This window comes from Rhinichthys klamathensis, unplaced genomic scaffold (genome assembly GCF_029890125.1).
Source record: "Rhinichthys klamathensis goyatoka isolate OS25496 unplaced genomic scaffold, OSU_Roscu_1.1 h1tg001160l_1, whole genome shotgun sequence".
NCBI classification, from domain to species: Eukaryota; Metazoa; Chordata; class Actinopteri; order Cypriniformes; family Leuciscidae; genus Rhinichthys; species Rhinichthys klamathensis.
This window is the reverse complement of record NW_026607368.1, coordinates 7,501-25,652: the sequence shown is the minus strand read 5'-3', so window position 1 is coordinate 25,652 and position 18,152 is coordinate 7,501. Positions and strand designations below refer to the sequence as shown.

Sequence of the window (18,152 nt, the reverse complement as noted above, 5' to 3'; positions counted from 1 at the left end):
AATGTGCAGCTCAATAATTACACTGAAGTGCTACACACCTACCAAATATCATATACATGTACTAATACCAGTCAAAGGTTTTGGATCGGTAAAATAAGTCTTTTCTGCTCACCAAGGCTGCGTTTATTTGATTAAAAATAGAAGAAAAAACAGTAATATTGTGTAATATCACTCCAGTGTAAATCAGCTGTTTTCTATGTGAATATACAGTAAAGTGTAATTTATTCCTGTGATCAAAGCTGTATTTTCAGCATCATTACTCCAGTCTTCAGTGTCACATGATCCTTCAGAAATCACTCTAATATGAGGATCTGATGCTCAAGAAACGTTTATGATTATTATCAGTGTTGAAAACAATAATTTCAGGATTCTTTGATGAATAGAAAGTTGAAAAGAACAGCATTTATCTGAAATAGAAGCTTTTGTAACATTAAACACTACCGTTGAAAATTTTGGGGTCAGAAAGAATTCGGGGGAAAGAAATAAAATAAATCAATACTTTTATTAATCAAGGACACACCATAGGAGGCATAAAATTGAAATACAGAAGTACTGTTGTAAAGTCTGTTGTTCATCCACCCAAAACCCAGTGGCTTCAGTGTTATATAAGGGCAGATGAACACCAGACGGGAACAGCGAATGGAAAATACTGAGGTTTAAAGGGCTCGAGAAATTGATTCGCTGGTTTTATCCAAAGGCTGGTGGAAAACAAGCGTTAGTTTCGTTCATGTTCCCCTGGGTTTTCTCCGCTTGACACTCAGATTAAGTCAGACAACTGGAACGAGGTTGAGAAAACCGATCCAATCTGGTTCCCCGATGAGAAGCATTCAGAGACGGGCCGATGACCGGCGCATTAATCACTCGGGAAAGTGGAGGAACAAAAGTGGGAACAGAAGGATGATGAGTAAAGCTAGCACTAGCGACGGCGTTCCTCAGTTATTAGCGGTTCGACACCTCAACAGTGCTTCTGGGAAGAGGAATGGTGTATTCCTGTAGGCCTGAACCCACTGACGAGATGCATTGTGGGTGAAGTGCATGAAATAAGATCTACAGATATTTTAAAAGCTTTTACCTTTCCTGAAAAAGGCAGTTGCTCTGGTGCTCTTCGGCCATTTTGGACCGAGAATTGTTACTTAAATATTAAATAAAAAACATCAAACTAAAATATAGTGCATTAATGTCATTGAAATAAAAATTCGGCCATGTTTGACGGACAGGCGTAGAGCAGCAGAGGGATAAACGCCATCATGGCAAACCGGTGTTTGTGCAGAGAGAACAACATGCTTCTTATATGACAACATAAATTTAAAAACTTTATTGTTTATTCATCATTAATAAATATGCAATACAAAATGTAATAATATTCATAATACCCATCAAAATACTGAAAGAAAATAGCCATAAAATATTATATACCAGCGAACAGACTTATAACATCATGTGCAGCAGAACAGAAGTGGGCGGAGCTTATGTTGATGAGCATTATAAACCCCGCCCCCATGGCAAGCCCCTCCCACAGGGCGGATCTCCAATCAGATGCATCGCAACAGTCCTGCTGATTGGCTGGGATTCGAGTCGTATGTGCATTATGAAAGATTGCAGGTGCATTTTGTTGAGAAGCGTATTTTTACGTTGTGCTCACATGCACACATTTACAGGTATGATGATGATGATGATGATGATGATGATGATGATGATGATGATGATGATGATGTGTAAAATCTTAGTATGAGTGTCTGATGTTTTGCACCAAGTCAAATGCGCAAACATTCCCGTGGGAAACTCAAACGTCAGCGGTCGAGAGTCGTTCTCCTGGTTTGCCTTGATAACGTGTATCTTCAGAACCACTTTCTCTCAAACTTCCTTCTTACATTCGGTGTGTCTGGACCTCTTCTTCGGTTTCGTGCGCTGGGTTAGTTGTGCGGTCCTCAGGCGTCCCGTTGTGCGAGCTCGAGACGACCTGATCTCAGAACAGGCGGACAGCGAGCGTTGAGGAAAGGGTCAGTGTCTCCAGCTTTTCTTTTTCTCCACCATCTTCGCCATTTCTTCTTTTTCCATAAAGTCCTCTGTAAAACAAAGAGGTGAAGTTTGCTGAGGATTTATGTTATGGAAACCCTCTGGTGCTCTGCGGTCATTTTTGACCGGAAAATTGTAAATGTTTTTTTTTTTTTTTTTTTCATCGGAATGGTACGAAACTTGGTAAAGGTTTTGGCACTTGCTGTGTGAACACAAATAACTCCTGGCCATGATCTGAACAGGTTTAATGGTGCTGATAACAACAGTCACACTTGTGTTTCTGCGGTCAGAAATGACGCAGTGGAAATGAATGTAGAGTTTCCTCTAGTGGAAGCGTGTGGAACTGCAGCCGAACACACTCTCACTGAACGCTCGTTTACTGAGAGATCAGACTCACATGAGGAACACACTGGGGGAGAGTTACGGCTGAGATTTAGTGCAGTTTTAGAGTGAAATGTGTTTTGGAAAATATATATTTCCTATAAAAATTGAAAAATAGTATTTGGCACATTTTTCATAACAATAAACGTAAAATTCTGTAACTTTTTTTACGTTCACTTTTTAAAACTTCTTTCCCGTCAGCAATAATCTGCAAGTGTCGTGTTTGAGAAGAGATCAAACTTCAGTCTGTCGCTCTAAAGCGTTCCAGATTCTCCACAGTTTCAGCTGGACATGTAATTTTCAGGTCTACGCTCAAAAAGTGAATAAATGGATTATAAATACAGCGAAAATATAATTTACTACCATAAAATCCCCTAAAAATACAAAATATTAAAAAAAATGATTATTGGACTAAAATAGAGTACATTAATTTATAATCTGAGCTGTTTGCCGTGAGGAGCAGCCGAGGGTTACGAGTCCAGGATTCGGTGCGTGTCTTGAGGTGTTTGTGGCGAGGACTCACCTATGCACTCGGGACAGCAGGTTCCCTCTCTGCGGACGTGGTTCCGGCAGCTCAACAGCGGACACTGCTTCCTCTGGCACTTCGTCACGCCGTGCTGGGAACACCACAGGAGATTAACTCACACTCTCTACATGCTCGGAATATCACAGGCCAATAGAAAAGGTAATTGAGACTTGTTTTATCTATTGATTCTGACTTTTCTCACAATCTTGCAATTTCTACTTTTTTGTTGGAATTCTATGTTTATATCTCTACTTTTTTCTTCTTCCCTGGTTGAAACAAGCTCCCACACTGAACAGAAATAAGGCGCAGGACTCACATCACACCAGCAGGTGATGCACTTCATCTCGCCCACCAGCGGCACGCTCGGGTGCCAGTGTTCGCTGTTCTGGTAGTAGTTTTTGCCGAACTTGCAGTGGCGCGTCCCGTCGGCCTGCATCATCTCGTCGTCCTCCAGAGGGGGCGTGTCTTCGGCAGGACACGCCTTGCAGCAGTCTGACGGGTTGGCTCTGATTGGTCGACTGCAGGTAAGGGGCGGGCACGTCACCTTCTCGCAGTGCACTTCTCCAGTGGAGCCCTGTGACGGACCAGGCAATGACGGTAAGCATTAACATACTGTATTTTTCAACTGCTCACACACATTTTCAAAACTTTGCCTCTTTTTTTCCAAAACTTTACACACAAATCCAAGAATTGCACACAAAATGTAAAATGCCTCACATCTCTTGCTAAATTAAGCACTGCGTTCAAAATATCACAAACATCTCAAAAGCAAACATTTGTCTTACGTTGCAAACACCTTTGCCATAATATCATATTTCTGGATATATCATATACACACCGTTATTCAAAACCTAAAGCTCTTCTTTCACGAACATTTCTGGACAAGGTTGAAAGTAATCGCCGGAGAGATGTTGAACAATTCACGGTAAACATGAAGACAAGATTGAAACCAAACTATACGTTTATTTACTGTAAGCATTTGTGGTTGTGAATACAGTATTACAGTCCGAAAAACCTATAACTCGACCGTTGACCTTTTATAGGCCTATTCTAAAGCCATGATTGGTGTGTGTTCAGTAAAGCGATGAGTGTTTGCACATGTGTGTGACGCTCTGATGAATTACTGTGGTGTTTGGATAAGTTGTGTTTGAAAAAGGAAATCAAGATTCTTCCTGTTAGATTTGTGTGTTACATAGAGATGTGTGTGTTGTGGTTTGCAAAAGGTGTTTAACGAAACTGAGTCGAAGGCTGAGGTTTAGTGCTCGGTTCTGCAGATCTGGTGTGTGTTTCTGGTGTTTGAGTGTCAGCTTTCAGAAATTGTGTGACGATTTTGTGAGTTAGCAGTTGAAACAAACTGTAATGTCTGAGTCCACATGTGGTATTTCTGTTCATAACTCTGATATGAAGTACTTCTGTGGTGTACTGTCTGTCGACTCACCTTGCAGGTGCACACGGCACACTTGATGTACCCGAACGGCGGGACGAACGGATGCCATGTTGTTCCGGGTGCGTGCATCTTCTGATCACCCTCGAAATAACAGCCTGAAAGGAGAAATAAGGGCAATTCCATGCAAAGGTCATCTTTACCATGAAAAAATAAAGTTTTAACCAAAATGTCACATCCATAACGCTGGAATTACCCGTAAGCATCTCACTATACACTTCCAACCAGTCGCGCATTTAAAATAATAGTCATAATATTGCATTTTATGTATTGGATTATTATAAACTCACCTTCTGGATCTTCCTCAATTTTCTCTACAGCAGTTGTCTCTTTGGTCTCCTTCTTTTCTGTTGACAGAAATCAAAAACAATGTTAAAAAACTTTATAGCACACATTAAACATTAAAAATTGAGTGTTCATCAGAGGGGTCTCCAATGAGTGGAATGCGAGGAATGCTTTAGTAGACAGAAAAACCTAAAAATGCTCAAAATTCAAAATAAAAACGCTAAACCTTTACCAAAAAATGATTGTATAATGTCTACATGTGTGTGTGTGAGCGCACACTGAAATAAACTGGCTTTAGGACCCAGCGTAACAGCTCCTCTGCTCCATATAGAGCTATAAGCCCATCTAGAGTCATGACATATCATGTGTTATTATTATTTCCACAAGAGGTCAAAGACTCCCAATGTAAGCTGAATTAAAAGAGTATTTTGAATTTAAGTTGAAAGAATGTGAGGAATGTGCTTAAATGATTATTTATTGATCAAATCTAGTAATTTAAAGGTACAAAAAAAAATGCATTCAAAATAGAAAAAATAGTATCAAAATGAAATAAATCCTTTCTGGACAAAAATAAATAAAAATGAAGTATATGTTTAGGGCTTGGGGTGATTTTGACCCGCGAGGGACGGGTGAGTGTGATAGCGTTGTCTGGTTACTCACCGTCACACACCGGACAGCACTGGTCTTCAGGCTGGAGAGTGTGAGGACACGAGAGCGCAGGGCAGATCACCGGATCACAGATCACCGTCTTCTTCTGAGAGATTAAAACACACACATCATGAGCTACGGTCTAGTGGACACAAACAAGATGCTAAGTATGCTTGCAGCCAGACTACTCCAGTATACTTCAGGTGTGTTAATGATCAGTTAACTTGAAGTGTGCTAAAGTAATTTTGTACTTTTTGTGAGCTAAATTGGAACAAATTCAAGTATACTTTAAGTGTATGCCAGTGTAGGGACTAATTACATGCTTGATTAGTGATATTAAAGTGTATAAGCAATATACCATAAGTGTATTATATTTCAGTAAAGAGTATTTGCTCAGTAATGCCTTTGGCTTATTCCAAATACTACACATTGCACACTTTGTCTTCAATAATAAATGCACATTAATAAACAAATATCACTTGGCTATACTTTGCACAATATTGTATATTATAATGTATTTTGAAAGTACACTTTCAATGTATTGTTACAATGATCATTTTCAGCACACGGCTAAAAATATACGTAAAATATATTTTTAAGTGCAAATAAATACACTTAATATTAATTTTTAATAATTAATAATTTTCACTTCAAATATAATTTTCGAAAAGATACTAAACGATTATTTATTTTTATTTAATTATTTAATCATTTTTGTGAAAACAGGTAAAGGCATGATGCTAATATACTTTTAATATATTTAAAGAGTACAAATTAGTATATTTGCAATGTACTATTGAAAAAGGGAATATATTTCAAATACAATAAAGTTTTTTTAATAAAGTCTAATAAAGCTATTTTTTTCACTGTGTTACGGCTAAGGTGGTGTGTGTGTGTAGTACGGCTAAGGCACTGAGGGGGTGTGTGTGTGTGTGTTACGGCTAAGACAATGAGGCGGTGTGTGTGTGTTACGGCTAAGGCACTGAGGCGGTGTGTGTGTGTTACGGCTAAGGCACTGAGGCGGTGTGTGTGTGTTACGGCTAAGGCACTGAGGCGGTGTGTGTGTGTTACGGCTGAGGCGGTGTGTGTTACGGCTAAGGCACTGAGGCGGTGTGTGTGTGTTACGGCTAAGGCACTGAGGCGGTGTGTGTGTGTTACGGCTAAGGCACTGATGCGGTGTGTGTTACGGCTGAGGCGGTGTGTTTGTTACGGCTAAGGCGGTGTGTGTTACGGCTCAGGCGGTGTGTGTTACGGCTGAGGCGGTGTGTGTTACGGCTCAGGCGGTGTGTGTTACGGCTCAGGCGGTGTGTGTTACGGCTCAGGCGGTGTGTGTTACGGCTCAGGCGGTGTGTGTTACGGCTGAGGCGGTGTGTTTGTTACGGCTAAGGCGGTGTGTGTTACGGCTCAGGCGGTGTGTGTTACGGCTGAGGCGGTGTGTGTTACGGCTCAGGCGGTGTGTGTTACGGCTCAGGCGGTGTGTGTTACGGCTCAGGCGGTGTGTGTTACGGCTCAGGCGGTGTGTGTTACGGCCGAGGCGGTGTGTGTTACGGCTGAGGCGGTGTGTGTTACGGCTGATGCGGTGTGTGTTACGGCTGAGGCGGTGTGTGTTACGGCTGAGGCGGTGTGTGTTACGGCTCAGGCGGTGTGTGTTACGGCTGAGGCGGTGTGTGTTACGGCTGAGGCGGTGTGTGTTACGGCTCAGGCGGTGTGTGTTACGGCTGAGGCGGTGTGTGTTACGGCTCAGGCGGTGTGTGTTACGGCTCAGGCGGTGTGTGTTACGGCTGAGGCGGTGTGTGTTACGGCTGATGCGGTGTGTGTTACGGCTGAGGCGGTGTGTGTTACGGCTGAGGCGGTGTGTGTTACGGCTGATGCGGTGTGTGTTACGGCTGATGCGGTGTGTGTTACGGCTGATGCGGTGTGTGTTACGGCTGAGGCGGTGTGTGTTACGGCCGAGGCGGTGAGTGTTACGGCTGATGCGGTGTGTGTTACGGCTGAGGCGGTGTGTGTTACGGCTGAGGCGGTGTGTGTTACGGCTGAGGCGGTGTGTGTTACGGCTGAGGCGGTGTGTGTTACGGCTGAGGCGGTGTGTGTTACGGCTGAGGCGGTGTGTGTTACGGCTGATGCGGTGTGTGTTACGGCTGATGCGGTGTGTGTTACGGCTGAGGCGGTGTGTGTTACGGCTGAGGCGGTGTGTGTTACGGCTGAGGCGGTGTGTGTTACGGCTGATGCGGTGTGTGTTACGGCTGAGGCGGTGTGTGTTACGGCTGAGGCGGTGTGTGTTACGGCTGATGCGGTGTGTGTTACGGCTGAGGCGGTGTGTGTTACGGCTGATGCGGTGTGTGTTACGGCTGATGCGGTGTGTGTTACGGCTGAGTCGGTGTGTGTTACGGCTGAGGCGGTGTGTGTTATGATCATTTTCAGCACACGGCTAAAAATATACGTAAAATATATTTTTAAGTGCAAATAAATACACTTAATATTAATTTTTAATAATTAATAATTAATAATTTTCACTTCAAATATAATTTTCGAAAAGATACTAAACGATTATTTATTTTTATTTAATTATTTAATCATTTTTGTGAAAACAGGTAAAGGCATGATGCTAATATACTTTTAATATATTTAAAGAGTACAAATTAGTATATTTGCAATGTACTATTGAAAAAGGGAATATATTTCAAATACAATAAAGTTTTTTTAATAAAGTCTAATAAAGCTATTTTTTTCACTGTGTTACGGCTAAGGTGGTGTGTGTGTGTAGTACGGCTAAGGCACTGAGGCGGTGTGTGTGTGTGTGTTACGGCTAAGACAATGAGGCGGTGTGTGTGTGTTACGGCTAAGGCACTGAGGCGGTGTGTGTGTGTTACGGCTAAGGCACTGAGGCGGTGTGTGTGTGTTACGGCTAAGGCACTGAGGCGGTGTGTGTGTGTTACGGCTGAGGCGGTGTGTGTTACGGCTAAGGCACTGAGGCGGTGTGTGTGTGTTACGGCTAAGGCACTGAGGCGGTGTGTGTGTGTTACGGCTAAGGCACTGATGCGGTGTGTGTTACGGCTGAGGCGGTGTGTTTGTTACGGCTAAGGCGGTGTGTGTTACGGCTCAGGCGGTGTGTGTTACGGCTGAGGCGGTGTGTGTTACGGCTCAGGCGGTGCGTGTTACGGCTCAGGCGGTGTGTGTTACGGCTCAGGCGGTGTGTGTTACGGCTCAGGCGGTGTGTGTTACGGCCGAGGCGGTGTGTGTTACGGCTGAGGCGGTGTGTGTTACGGCTGATGCGGTGTGTGTTACGGCTGAGGCGGTGTGTGTTACGGCTGAGGCGGTGTGTGTTACGGCTGAGGCGGTGTGTGTTACGGCTCAGGCGGTGTGTGTTACGGCTGAGGCGGTGTGTGTTACGGCTCAGGCGGTGTGTGTTACGGCTGAGGCGGTGTGTGTTACGGCTGAGGCGGTGTGTGTTACGGCTGAGTCGGTGTGTGTTACAGCTGAGGCGGTGTGTGTTACGGCTGAGTCGGTGTGTGTTACGGCTGAGGCGGTGTGTGTTACGGCCGAGGCGGTGTGTGTTACGGCCGAGGCGGTGTGTGTTACGGCTGATGCGGTGTGTGTTACGGCTGATGCGGTGTGTGTTACGGCTCAGGCGGTGTGTGTTACGGCTGAGGCGGTGTGTGTTACGGCTCAGGCGGTGTGTGTTACGGCTGAGGCGGTGTGTGTTACGGCTCAGGCGGTGTGTGTTACGGCTAAGGCGGTGTGTGTTACGGCTGAGGCGGTGTGTGTTACAGCTGAGGCGGTGTGTGTTACGGCTCAGGCGGTGTGTGTTACGGCTGAGGCGGTGTGTGTTACGGCTGAGGCGGTGTGTGTTACGGCTGAGGCGGTGTGTGTTACGGCTCAGGCGGTGTGTGTTACGGCTGAGGCGGTGTGTGTTACGGCTGAGGCGGTGTGTGTTACGGCTCAGGCGGTGTGTGTTACGGCTCAGGCGGTGTGTGTTACGGCTGAGGCGGTGTGTGTTACGGCTGATGCGGTGTGTGTTACGGCTGAGGCGGTGTGTGTTACGGCTGAGGCGGTGTGTGTTACGGCTGATGCGGTGTGTGTTACGGCTGATGCGGTGTGTGTTACGGCTGATGCGGTGTGTGTTACGGCTCAGGCGGTGTGTGTTACGGCTGAGGCGGTGTGTGTTACGGCTCAGGCGGTGTGTGTTACGGCTGAGGCGGTGTGTGTTACGGCTCAGGCGGTGTGTGTTACGGCTCAGGCGGTGTGTGTTACGGCTGAGGCGGTGTGTGTTACGGCTGATGCGGTGTGTGTTACGGCTGAGGCGGTGTGTGTTACGGCTGAGGCGGTGTGTGTTACGGCTGATGCGGTGTGTGTTACGGCTGATGCGGTGTGTGTTACGGCTGATGCGGTGTGTGTTACGGCCGAGGCGGTGTGTGTTACGGCTGATGCGGTGTGTGTTACGGCTGAGGCGGTGTGTGTTACGGCTGATGCGGTGTGTGTTACGGCCGAGGCGGTGTGTGTTACGGCCGAGGCGGTGTGTGTTACGGCCGAGGCGGTGTGTGTTACGGCCGAGGCGGTGTGTGTTACGGCCGAGGCGGTGTGTGTTACGGCCGAGGCGGTGTGTGTTACGGCTGATGCGGTGTGTGTTACGGCTGAGGCGGTGTGTGTTACGGCTGATGCGGTGTGTGTTACGGCTGATGCGGTGTGTGTTACGGCCGAGGCGGTGTGTGTTACGGCTGATGCGGTGTGTGTTACGGCTGAGGCGGTGTGTGTTACGGCTGAGGCGGTGTGTGTTACGGCTGAGGCGGTGTGTGTTACGGCTGATGCGGTGTGTGTTACGGCTGATGCGGTGTGTGTTACGGCTGAGTCGGTGTGTGTTACGGCTGAGGCGGTGTGTGTTACGGCTGAGGCGGTGTGTGTTACGGCTGAGGCGGTGTGTGTTACGGCTCAGGCGGTGTGTGTTACGGCTGAGGCGGTGTGTGTTACGGCTGAGGCGGTGTGTGTTACGGCTCAGGCGGTGTGTGTTACGGCTGAGGCGGTGTGTGTTACGGCTCAGGCGGTGTGTGTTACGGCTCAGGCGGTGTGTGTTACGGCTGAGGCGGTGTGTGTTACGGCTGATGCGGTGTGTGTTACGGCTGAGGCGGTGTGTGTTACGGCTGAGGCGGTGTGTGTTACGGCTGATGCGGTGTGTGTTACGGCTGATGCGGTGTGTGTTACGGCTGATGCGGTGTGTGTTACGGCTGAGGCGGTGTGTGTTACGGCCGAGGCGGTGAGTGTTACGGCTGATGCGGTGTGTGTTACGGCTGAGGCGGTGTGTGTTACGGCTGAGGCGGTGTGTGTTACGGCTGAGGCGGTGTGTGTTACGGCTGAGGCGGTGTGTGTTACGGCTGAGGCGGTGTGTGTTACGGCTGAGGCGGTGTGTGTTACGGCTGATGCGGTGTGTGTTACGGCTGATGCGGTGTGTGTTACGGCTGAGGCGGTGTGTGTTACGGCTGAGGCGGTGTGTGTTACGGCTGAGGCGGTGTGTGTTACGGCTGATGCGGTGTGTGTTACGGCTGAGGCGGTGTGTGTTACGGCTGAGGCGGTGTGTGTTACGGCTGATGCGGTGTGTGTTACGGCTGAGGCGGTGTGTGTTACGGCTGATGCGGTGTGTGTTACGGCTGATGCGGTGTGTGTTACGGCTGAGTCGGTGTGTGTTACGGCTGAGGCGGTGTGTGTTATGATCATTTTCAGCACACGGCTAAAAATATACGTAAAATATATTTTTAAGTGCAAATAAATACACTTAATATTAATTTTTAATAATTAATAATTAATAATTTTCACTTCAAATATAATTTTCGAAAAGATACTAAACGATTATTTATTTTTATTTAATTATTTAATCATTTTTGTGAAAACAGGTAAAGGCATGATGCTAATATACTTTTAATATATTTAAAGAGTACAAATTAGTATATTTGCAATGTACTATTGAAAAAGGGAATATATTTCAAATACAATAAAGTTTTTTTAATAAAGTCTAATAAAGCTATTTTTTTCACTGTGTTACGGCTAAGGTGGTGTGTGTGTGTAGTACGGCTAAGGCACTGAGGCGGTGTGTGTGTGTGTGTTACGGCTAAGACAATGAGGCGGTGTGTGTGTGTTACGGCTAAGGCACTGAGGCGGTGTGTGTGTGTTACGGCTAAGGCACTGAGGCGGTGTGTGTGTGTTACGGCTAAGGCACTGAGGCGGTGTGTGTGTGTTACGGCTGAGGCGGTGTGTGTTACGGCTAAGGCACTGAGGCGGTGTGTGTGTGTTACGGCTAAGGCACTGAGGCGGTGTGTGTGTGTTACGGCTAAGGCACTGATGCGGTGTGTGTTACGGCTGAGGCGGTGTGTTTGTTACGGCTAAGGCGGTGTGTGTTACGGCTCAGGCGGTGTGTGTTACGGCTGAGGCGGTGTGTGTTACGGCTCAGGCGGTGCGTGTTACGGCTCAGGCGGTGTGTGTTACGGCTCAGGCGGTGTGTGTTACGGCTCAGGCGGTGTGTGTTACGGCCGAGGCGGTGTGTGTTACGGCTGAGGCGGTGTGTGTTACGGCTGATGCGGTGTGTGTTACGGCTGAGGCGGTGTGTGTTACGGCTGAGGCGGTGTGTGTTACGGCTGAGGCGGTGTGTGTTACGGCTCAGGCGGTGTGTGTTACGGCTGAGGCGGTGTGTGTTACGGCTCAGGCGGTGTGTGTTACGGCTGAGGCGGTGTGTGTTACGGCTGAGGCGGTGTGTGTTACGGCTGAGTCGGTGTGTGTTACAGCTGAGGCGGTGTGTGTTACGGCTGAGTCGGTGTGTGTTACGGCTGAGGCGGTGTGTGTTACGGCCGAGGCGGTGTGTGTTACGGCCGAGGCGGTGTGTGTTACGGCTGATGCGGTGTGTGTTACGGCTGATGCGGTGTGTGTTACGGCTCAGGCGGTGTGTGTTACGGCTGAGGCGGTGTGTGTTACGGCTCAGGCGGTGTGTGTTACGGCTGAGGCGGTGTGTGTTACGGCTCAGGCGGTGTGTGTTACGGCTAAGGCGGTGTGTGTTACGGCTGAGGCGGTGTGTGTTACAGCTGAGGCGGTGTGTGTTACGGCTCAGGCGGTGTGTGTTACGGCTGAGGCGGTGTGTGTTACGGCTGAGGCGGTGTGTGTTACGGCTGAGGCGGTGTGTGTTACGGCTCAGGCGGTGTGTGTTACGGCTGAGGCGGTGTGTGTTACGGCTGAGGCGGTGTGTGTTACGGCTCAGGCGGTGTGTGTTACGGCTCAGGCGGTGTGTGTTACGGCTGAGGCGGTGTGTGTTACGGCTGATGCGGTGTGTGTTACGGCTGAGGCGGTGTGTGTTACGGCTGAGGCGGTGTGTGTTACGGCTGATGCGGTGTGTGTTACGGCTGATGCGGTGTGTGTTACGGCTGATGCGGTGTGTGTTACGGCTCAGGCGGTGTGTGTTACGGCTGAGGCGGTGTGTGTTACGGCTCAGGCGGTGTGTGTTACGGCTGAGGCGGTGTGTGTTACGGCTCAGGCGGTGTGTGTTACGGCTCAGGCGGTGTGTGTTACGGCTGAGGCGGTGTGTGTTACGGCTGATGCGGTGTGTGTTACGGCTGAGGCGGTGTGTGTTACGGCTGAGGCGGTGTGTGTTACGGCTGATGCGGTGTGTGTTACGGCTGATGCGGTGTGTGTTACGGCTGATGCGGTGTGTGTTACGGCCGAGGCGGTGTGTGTTACGGCTGATGCGGTGTGTGTTACGGCTGAGGCGGTGTGTGTTACGGCTGATGCGGTGTGTGTTACGGCCGAGGCGGTGTGTGTTACGGCCGAGGCGGTGTGTGTTACGGCCGAGGCGGTGTGTGTTACGGCCGAGGCGGTGTGTGTTACGGCCGAGGCGGTGTGTGTTACGGCCGAGGCGGTGTGTGTTACGGCTGATGCGGTGTGTGTTACGGCTGAGGCGGTGTGTGTTACGGCTGATGCGGTGTGTGTTACGGCTGATGCGGTGTGTGTTACGGCCGAGGCGGTGTGTGTTACGGCTGATGCGGTGTGTGTTACGGCTGAGGCGGTGTGTGTTACGGCTGAGGCGGTGTGTGTTACGGCTGAGGCGGTGTGTGTTACGGCTGATGCGGTGTGTGTTACGGCTGATGCGGTGTGTGTTACGGCTGAGTCGGTGTGTGTTACGGCTGAGGCGGTGTGTGTTACGGCTGAGGCGGTGTGTGTTACGGCTGATGCGGTGTGTGTTACGGCTGAGGCGGTGTGTGTTACGGCTGAGGCGGTGTGTGTTACGGCTGAGGCGGTGTGTGTTACGGCTGAGGCGGTGTGTGTTACGGCTGAGGCGGTGTGTGTTACGGCTGAGTCGGTGTGTGTTACGGCTGAGGCGGTGTGTGTTACGGCTGATGCGGTGTGTGTTACGGCTGAGGCGGTGTGTGTTACGGCTGAGGCGGTGTGTGTTACGGCTGAGGCGGTGTGTGTTACGGCTGAGGCGGTGTGTGTTACGGCTCAGGCGGTGTGTGTTACGGCTGAGGCGGTGTGTGTTACGGCTGAGTCGGTGTGTGTTACGGCTGATGCGGTGTGTGTTACGGCTGAGGCGGTGTGTGTTACGGCTGAGGCGGTGTGTGTTACGGCTGATGCGGTGTGTGTTACGGCTGAGGCGGTGTGTGTTACGGCTCAGGCGGTGTGTGTTACGGCTGAGGCGGTGTGTGTTACGGCTGAGGCGGTGTGTGTTACGGCTGAGGCGGTGTGTGTTACGGCTGAGGCGGTGTGTGTTACGGCTGAGTCGGTGTGTGTTACGGCTGAGGCGGTGTGTGTTACGGCTGAGGCGGTGTGTGTTACGGCTAAGGCGGTGTGTGTTACGGCTGAGGCGGTGTGTGTTACGGCTGAGGCGGTGTGTGTTACGGCTGAGGCGGTGTGTGTTACGGCTGAGGCGGTGTGTGTTACGGCTGAGGCGGTGTGTGTTACGGCTGAGGCGGTGTGTGTTACGGCTGATGCGGTGTGTGTTACGGCTGATGCGGTGTGTGTTACGGCTGATGCGGTGTGTGTTACGGCTGAGGCGGTGTGTGTTACGGCTGAGGCGGTGTGTGTTACGGCTGAGTCGGTGTGTGTTACGGCTAAGGCGGTGTGTGTTACGGCTGAGGCGGTGTGTGTTACGGCTGAGGCGGTGTGTGTTACGGCTGAGGCGGTGTGTGTTACGGCTGAGGCGGTGTGTGTTACGGCTGAGGCGGTGTGTGTTGAGGCGGTGTGTGTTACGGCTGAGGCGGTGTGTGTTACGGCTGAGGCGGCTGAGGCGGTGTGTGTTACGGCTGAGGCGGTGTGTGTTACGGCTGAGGCGGTGTGTGTTACGGCTGAGGCGGTGTGTGTGTGTGTTGAGGCGGTGTGTGTTACGGCTGAGGCGGTGTGTGTTACGGCTGATGCGGTGTGTGTTACGGCTGAGCCGGTGTGTGTGTGTGTTGAGGCGGTGTGTGTACCTGGCATGAGCAGGTGAAGCAGGTGTTGTACTGCGGGGTCCACTGAGACCCGTGTGCGTGATGTTCCCCCTCGAAGAAGCATGTGTGCGGGTCCTTCTTCAGCTCCGCCGGGTCGCGCACGAACACCAGCTCGTGGAACTCGTCCTCCTCCACCACCTCCCCCCGAGAGCCCGACTCACAGCTGTTGGGGACCTGGATCTGCACAACACAGAGTACAGTCAAACACGGGTGGTGTAGTTTACTGAAGCTAACACCATAAAACACCGTTCTGTTACTGCAGATAAAGTAAAATACACAAAAACTTAAACATAAATATATATTTATTGAATAAATATAATAAAAAAAATAATGAAATAAGTCAATATTTGTGTGTGTGTGTGTGTGTGTGTGAGAGATAGAGTGAGAGAGAGAGAGTGTGTGTGTGTGTGAGAGTGTGTATGAGAAAGTGAGTGTGAGCGTGTGTGTGTGTGTGTGTGTACTACTTACCCGTCCTCGTATTTCTCCTCTTGGATTCATTTTGGTGCTGACCTGAATATAAGCCATGCCTTCGTCCAAATGCCTCAATAACTCAACGCTGATATCCTTCAACACACCCTGAGCCTAGAAGACACAGAGACACTTCAAGCTTTGTGCAAACGATACGACAATCTTTACCTTAAAACAGAATTAAACTGGTTCCAGCTCATTTGAGGAAACACCAGCTTTGTTTTATAAACAATCCCTTTAAAGTATCCAATAAACGACAGCATGATTGTGCTTCTGGCCAAAGAAAAACGTTGTGTTGTTCTGTAATCACGCAGTTTACATTATAACGGGTCGGGAATCGAAAATCAATTCCAGTTCTGGAATTTAATTCTTGAGGTCAGGAATCGGATACTTGTTATAAACTTAAGATTTGGATTCCTCTTATCGATTCCTCTGTGGGCATTTCAATATTACTTTAAATCATTGAAGCGATCAATGATTTATGTTCATGATATTCAGCTGCAATTAAATGTTTTGCAATAAGACTAAATATGAATGATATCCAAGTTTTTATTTTTACCTTATTGGAATCGAAATTAGGAATCGATAAGCAAAATCGGAACCGGAATCGTTAAAATTCAAACGAAACCTAACACCTTAATTATAACCATGCTGAATTGTGTCATGCTTGATTGGTTTACCTGTTGGCCGTAGAAGCCCGTCAGAAGTCTCTTGTGATTGGTGGAGGAGTCGTCCATCTCGCCGATCTCGGCCAATCCGTGCAGGTGAGCGTTGATGGAGGCGTCTTCGCTCCTGCTGAGGCCGTTGACCACGATCTCGTAGTGTAGATGACACTGTTGGTCCACGGAGACCCAGGCGTGGCCCGCGGCGCCCGTACGCACCGGAGGAGACACAAACTGACCCGCCAGAGGAACCGGCAGCTCTGCACATCGAGAGAGCATTCATTAATAATCAAATCTCTATCACACTCTAAAACATCTTGGGTTATTCTTTCTACCCAAATCCTGGGTTGAGCCTTTTGGGTCATTTTTGGGGTTATTTTTTCAGTATCTGGGTAGTTTTTGTGTAACCCAGATCCTGGGTCAGACGTAACAACCCAGTGTTTGGGTAGTCTTCTTGTGTTACCCAGATCCTGGGTCAGACCTTTCTTTTGAAAGTCACGTGTCTAGTATCTGTAAAACTGCATTCTTCCATCTTAAAAATATATCTAAAATACGCCATATGCTCTCATTGGGAAATGCGGAACAATTAGTTCATGCGTTCATCACATCAAGGCTAGATTACTGTAATGCTCTACTGGGTGGTTGCCCTGCACGCTTAATAAACAAACTACAGCTGGTTCAAAACGCAGCCGCTCGAGTTCTTACCAGAACCAGGAAGTATGACCATATTAGCCCGGTTCTGTCAACACTGCATTGGCTCCCTATTAAACATTGTATAAATTTTAAAATATTGTTGATTACCTACAAAGCACTAAATGGTTTAGCTCCGCAGTACTTGAGCGAGCTCTTAACGCATTATAGTCCTTCACGTCTATTGCGATCTCAAAACTCCGGCCAGTTGATAATACCTAGAATATCTAAATCGACTGCTGGCGGTAGATCCTTTTCCTATTTAGCACCAAAACTTTGGAACAGTCTTCCTACCATTGTCCGGGAAGCAGACACACTCTGTCAGTTCAAAGCTAGACTAAAAACACATCTCTTTGACCTAGCATACACATAATACATTATAGACTTCTATAATTCAATGTTAGGCTGCATAGATTAGGTCAGCCGGAACTGGGAACACTTCCCTTAAATCCTGATGTACTCGTTATCATAAGAAGAATGGCATCTACGCTAATATTAGTGTCTTTGTTTATCCCGAGGTTTTCCCGCAGCCTGCCGGATCCAGGCCGTATCCAGATCTGACGAAGGAGATTCGCCTGGACCCGATGACAATGCAGTGCTGAAGTGTCAACTATCCTCTCCCTATGGAGGATCCCTTTCCCACTGTACAGATAAAGCGTTGTGGAAATTCGGTTTGCGTACCCCGAAGTGATAAAATAAAATAAAACAAAATTCTGTATCAAAATTTATAGGCAAGACAAGTAGTTTGTTTAGGCATGGGTTGTATGGAATTACAAACCTGCGCACATATTTTCAAAAGCTCATATCTATAGAATCAATTCTTAATGCGCATGTGAACGCCATCAGGTCACAGGTTCGCGTTTAAAGTCTGTTTAGAGAGAACGGCGTCGTCTTAGTGGCCCCTAATGTAATAACAAATGATCATTTCGACGGAGGTGAATCAATCAAAACCAACTTTAGCTGGAAATAACATTATTCAGGAACCACTATAAAGCCAAAACAATCTCTGTTGCCGTAAATTATATGTTTATCTCTGTAAAGCTGCTTTGAAACAATCTCCATTGTTAAAAGCGCTATATAAATGAAGATGACTTGACATAACAACCCAGTGTTTGGGAAGTGTTCTTGTGTTACCCAGATCTTGGGTCAGACGTAACAACCCAGTGTTTGGGTAGTGTTCTTGTGTTACCCAGATCTTGGGTCAGACGTAACAACCCAGTGTTTGGGTAGTGTTCTTGTGTTACCCAGATCCTGGGTCAGATGTAACAACCCAGTGTTTGGGTAGTGTTCTTGTGTTACCCAGATCCTGGGTCAGATGTAACAACCCAGTGTTTGGGTAGTGTTCTTGTGTTACCCAGATCTTGGGTCAGACGTAACAACCCAGTGTTTGGGAAGTGTTCTTGTGTTACCCAGATCTTGGGTCAGACGTAACAACCCAGTGTTTGGGTAGTGTTCTTGTGTTACTCAGATCCTGGGTCAGACGTAACAACCCAGTGTTTGGGTCGTGTTCTTGTGTTACCCAGATCCTGGGTCAGACGTAACAACCCAGTGTTTGGGAAGTGTTCTTGTGTTACCCAGAT

At 48.2% G+C, this 18,152-nt stretch overlaps 1 protein-coding gene across 1 annotated transcript in view; it reads right to left on the bottom strand.

Moving 5' to 3' along the window:
* Positions 1–1,781: 1,781 nt before the first annotated feature.
* chrd (chordin) overlaps positions 1,782–18,152 on the bottom strand; it is a gene marked incomplete at its 5' end in the record, with an annotated part of 23,868 nt that continues 7,497 nt past the window's right edge. The window contains 9 exons of the mRNA XM_056244916.1: positions 1,782–2,066; positions 2,921–3,014; positions 3,240–3,497; positions 4,362–4,465; positions 4,658–4,714; positions 5,313–5,406; positions 14,735–14,932; positions 15,221–15,334; positions 15,901–16,142. Coding sequence (XP_056100891.1) covers positions 2,002–2,066; positions 2,921–3,014; positions 3,240–3,497; positions 4,362–4,465; positions 4,658–4,714; positions 5,313–5,406; positions 14,735–14,932; positions 15,221–15,334; positions 15,901–16,142 — 1,226 coding nt within the window. The remainder of the gene's footprint in view (positions 2,067–2,920; positions 3,015–3,239; positions 3,498–4,361; positions 4,466–4,657; positions 4,715–5,312; positions 5,407–14,734; positions 14,933–15,220; positions 15,335–15,900; positions 16,143–18,152) is intronic.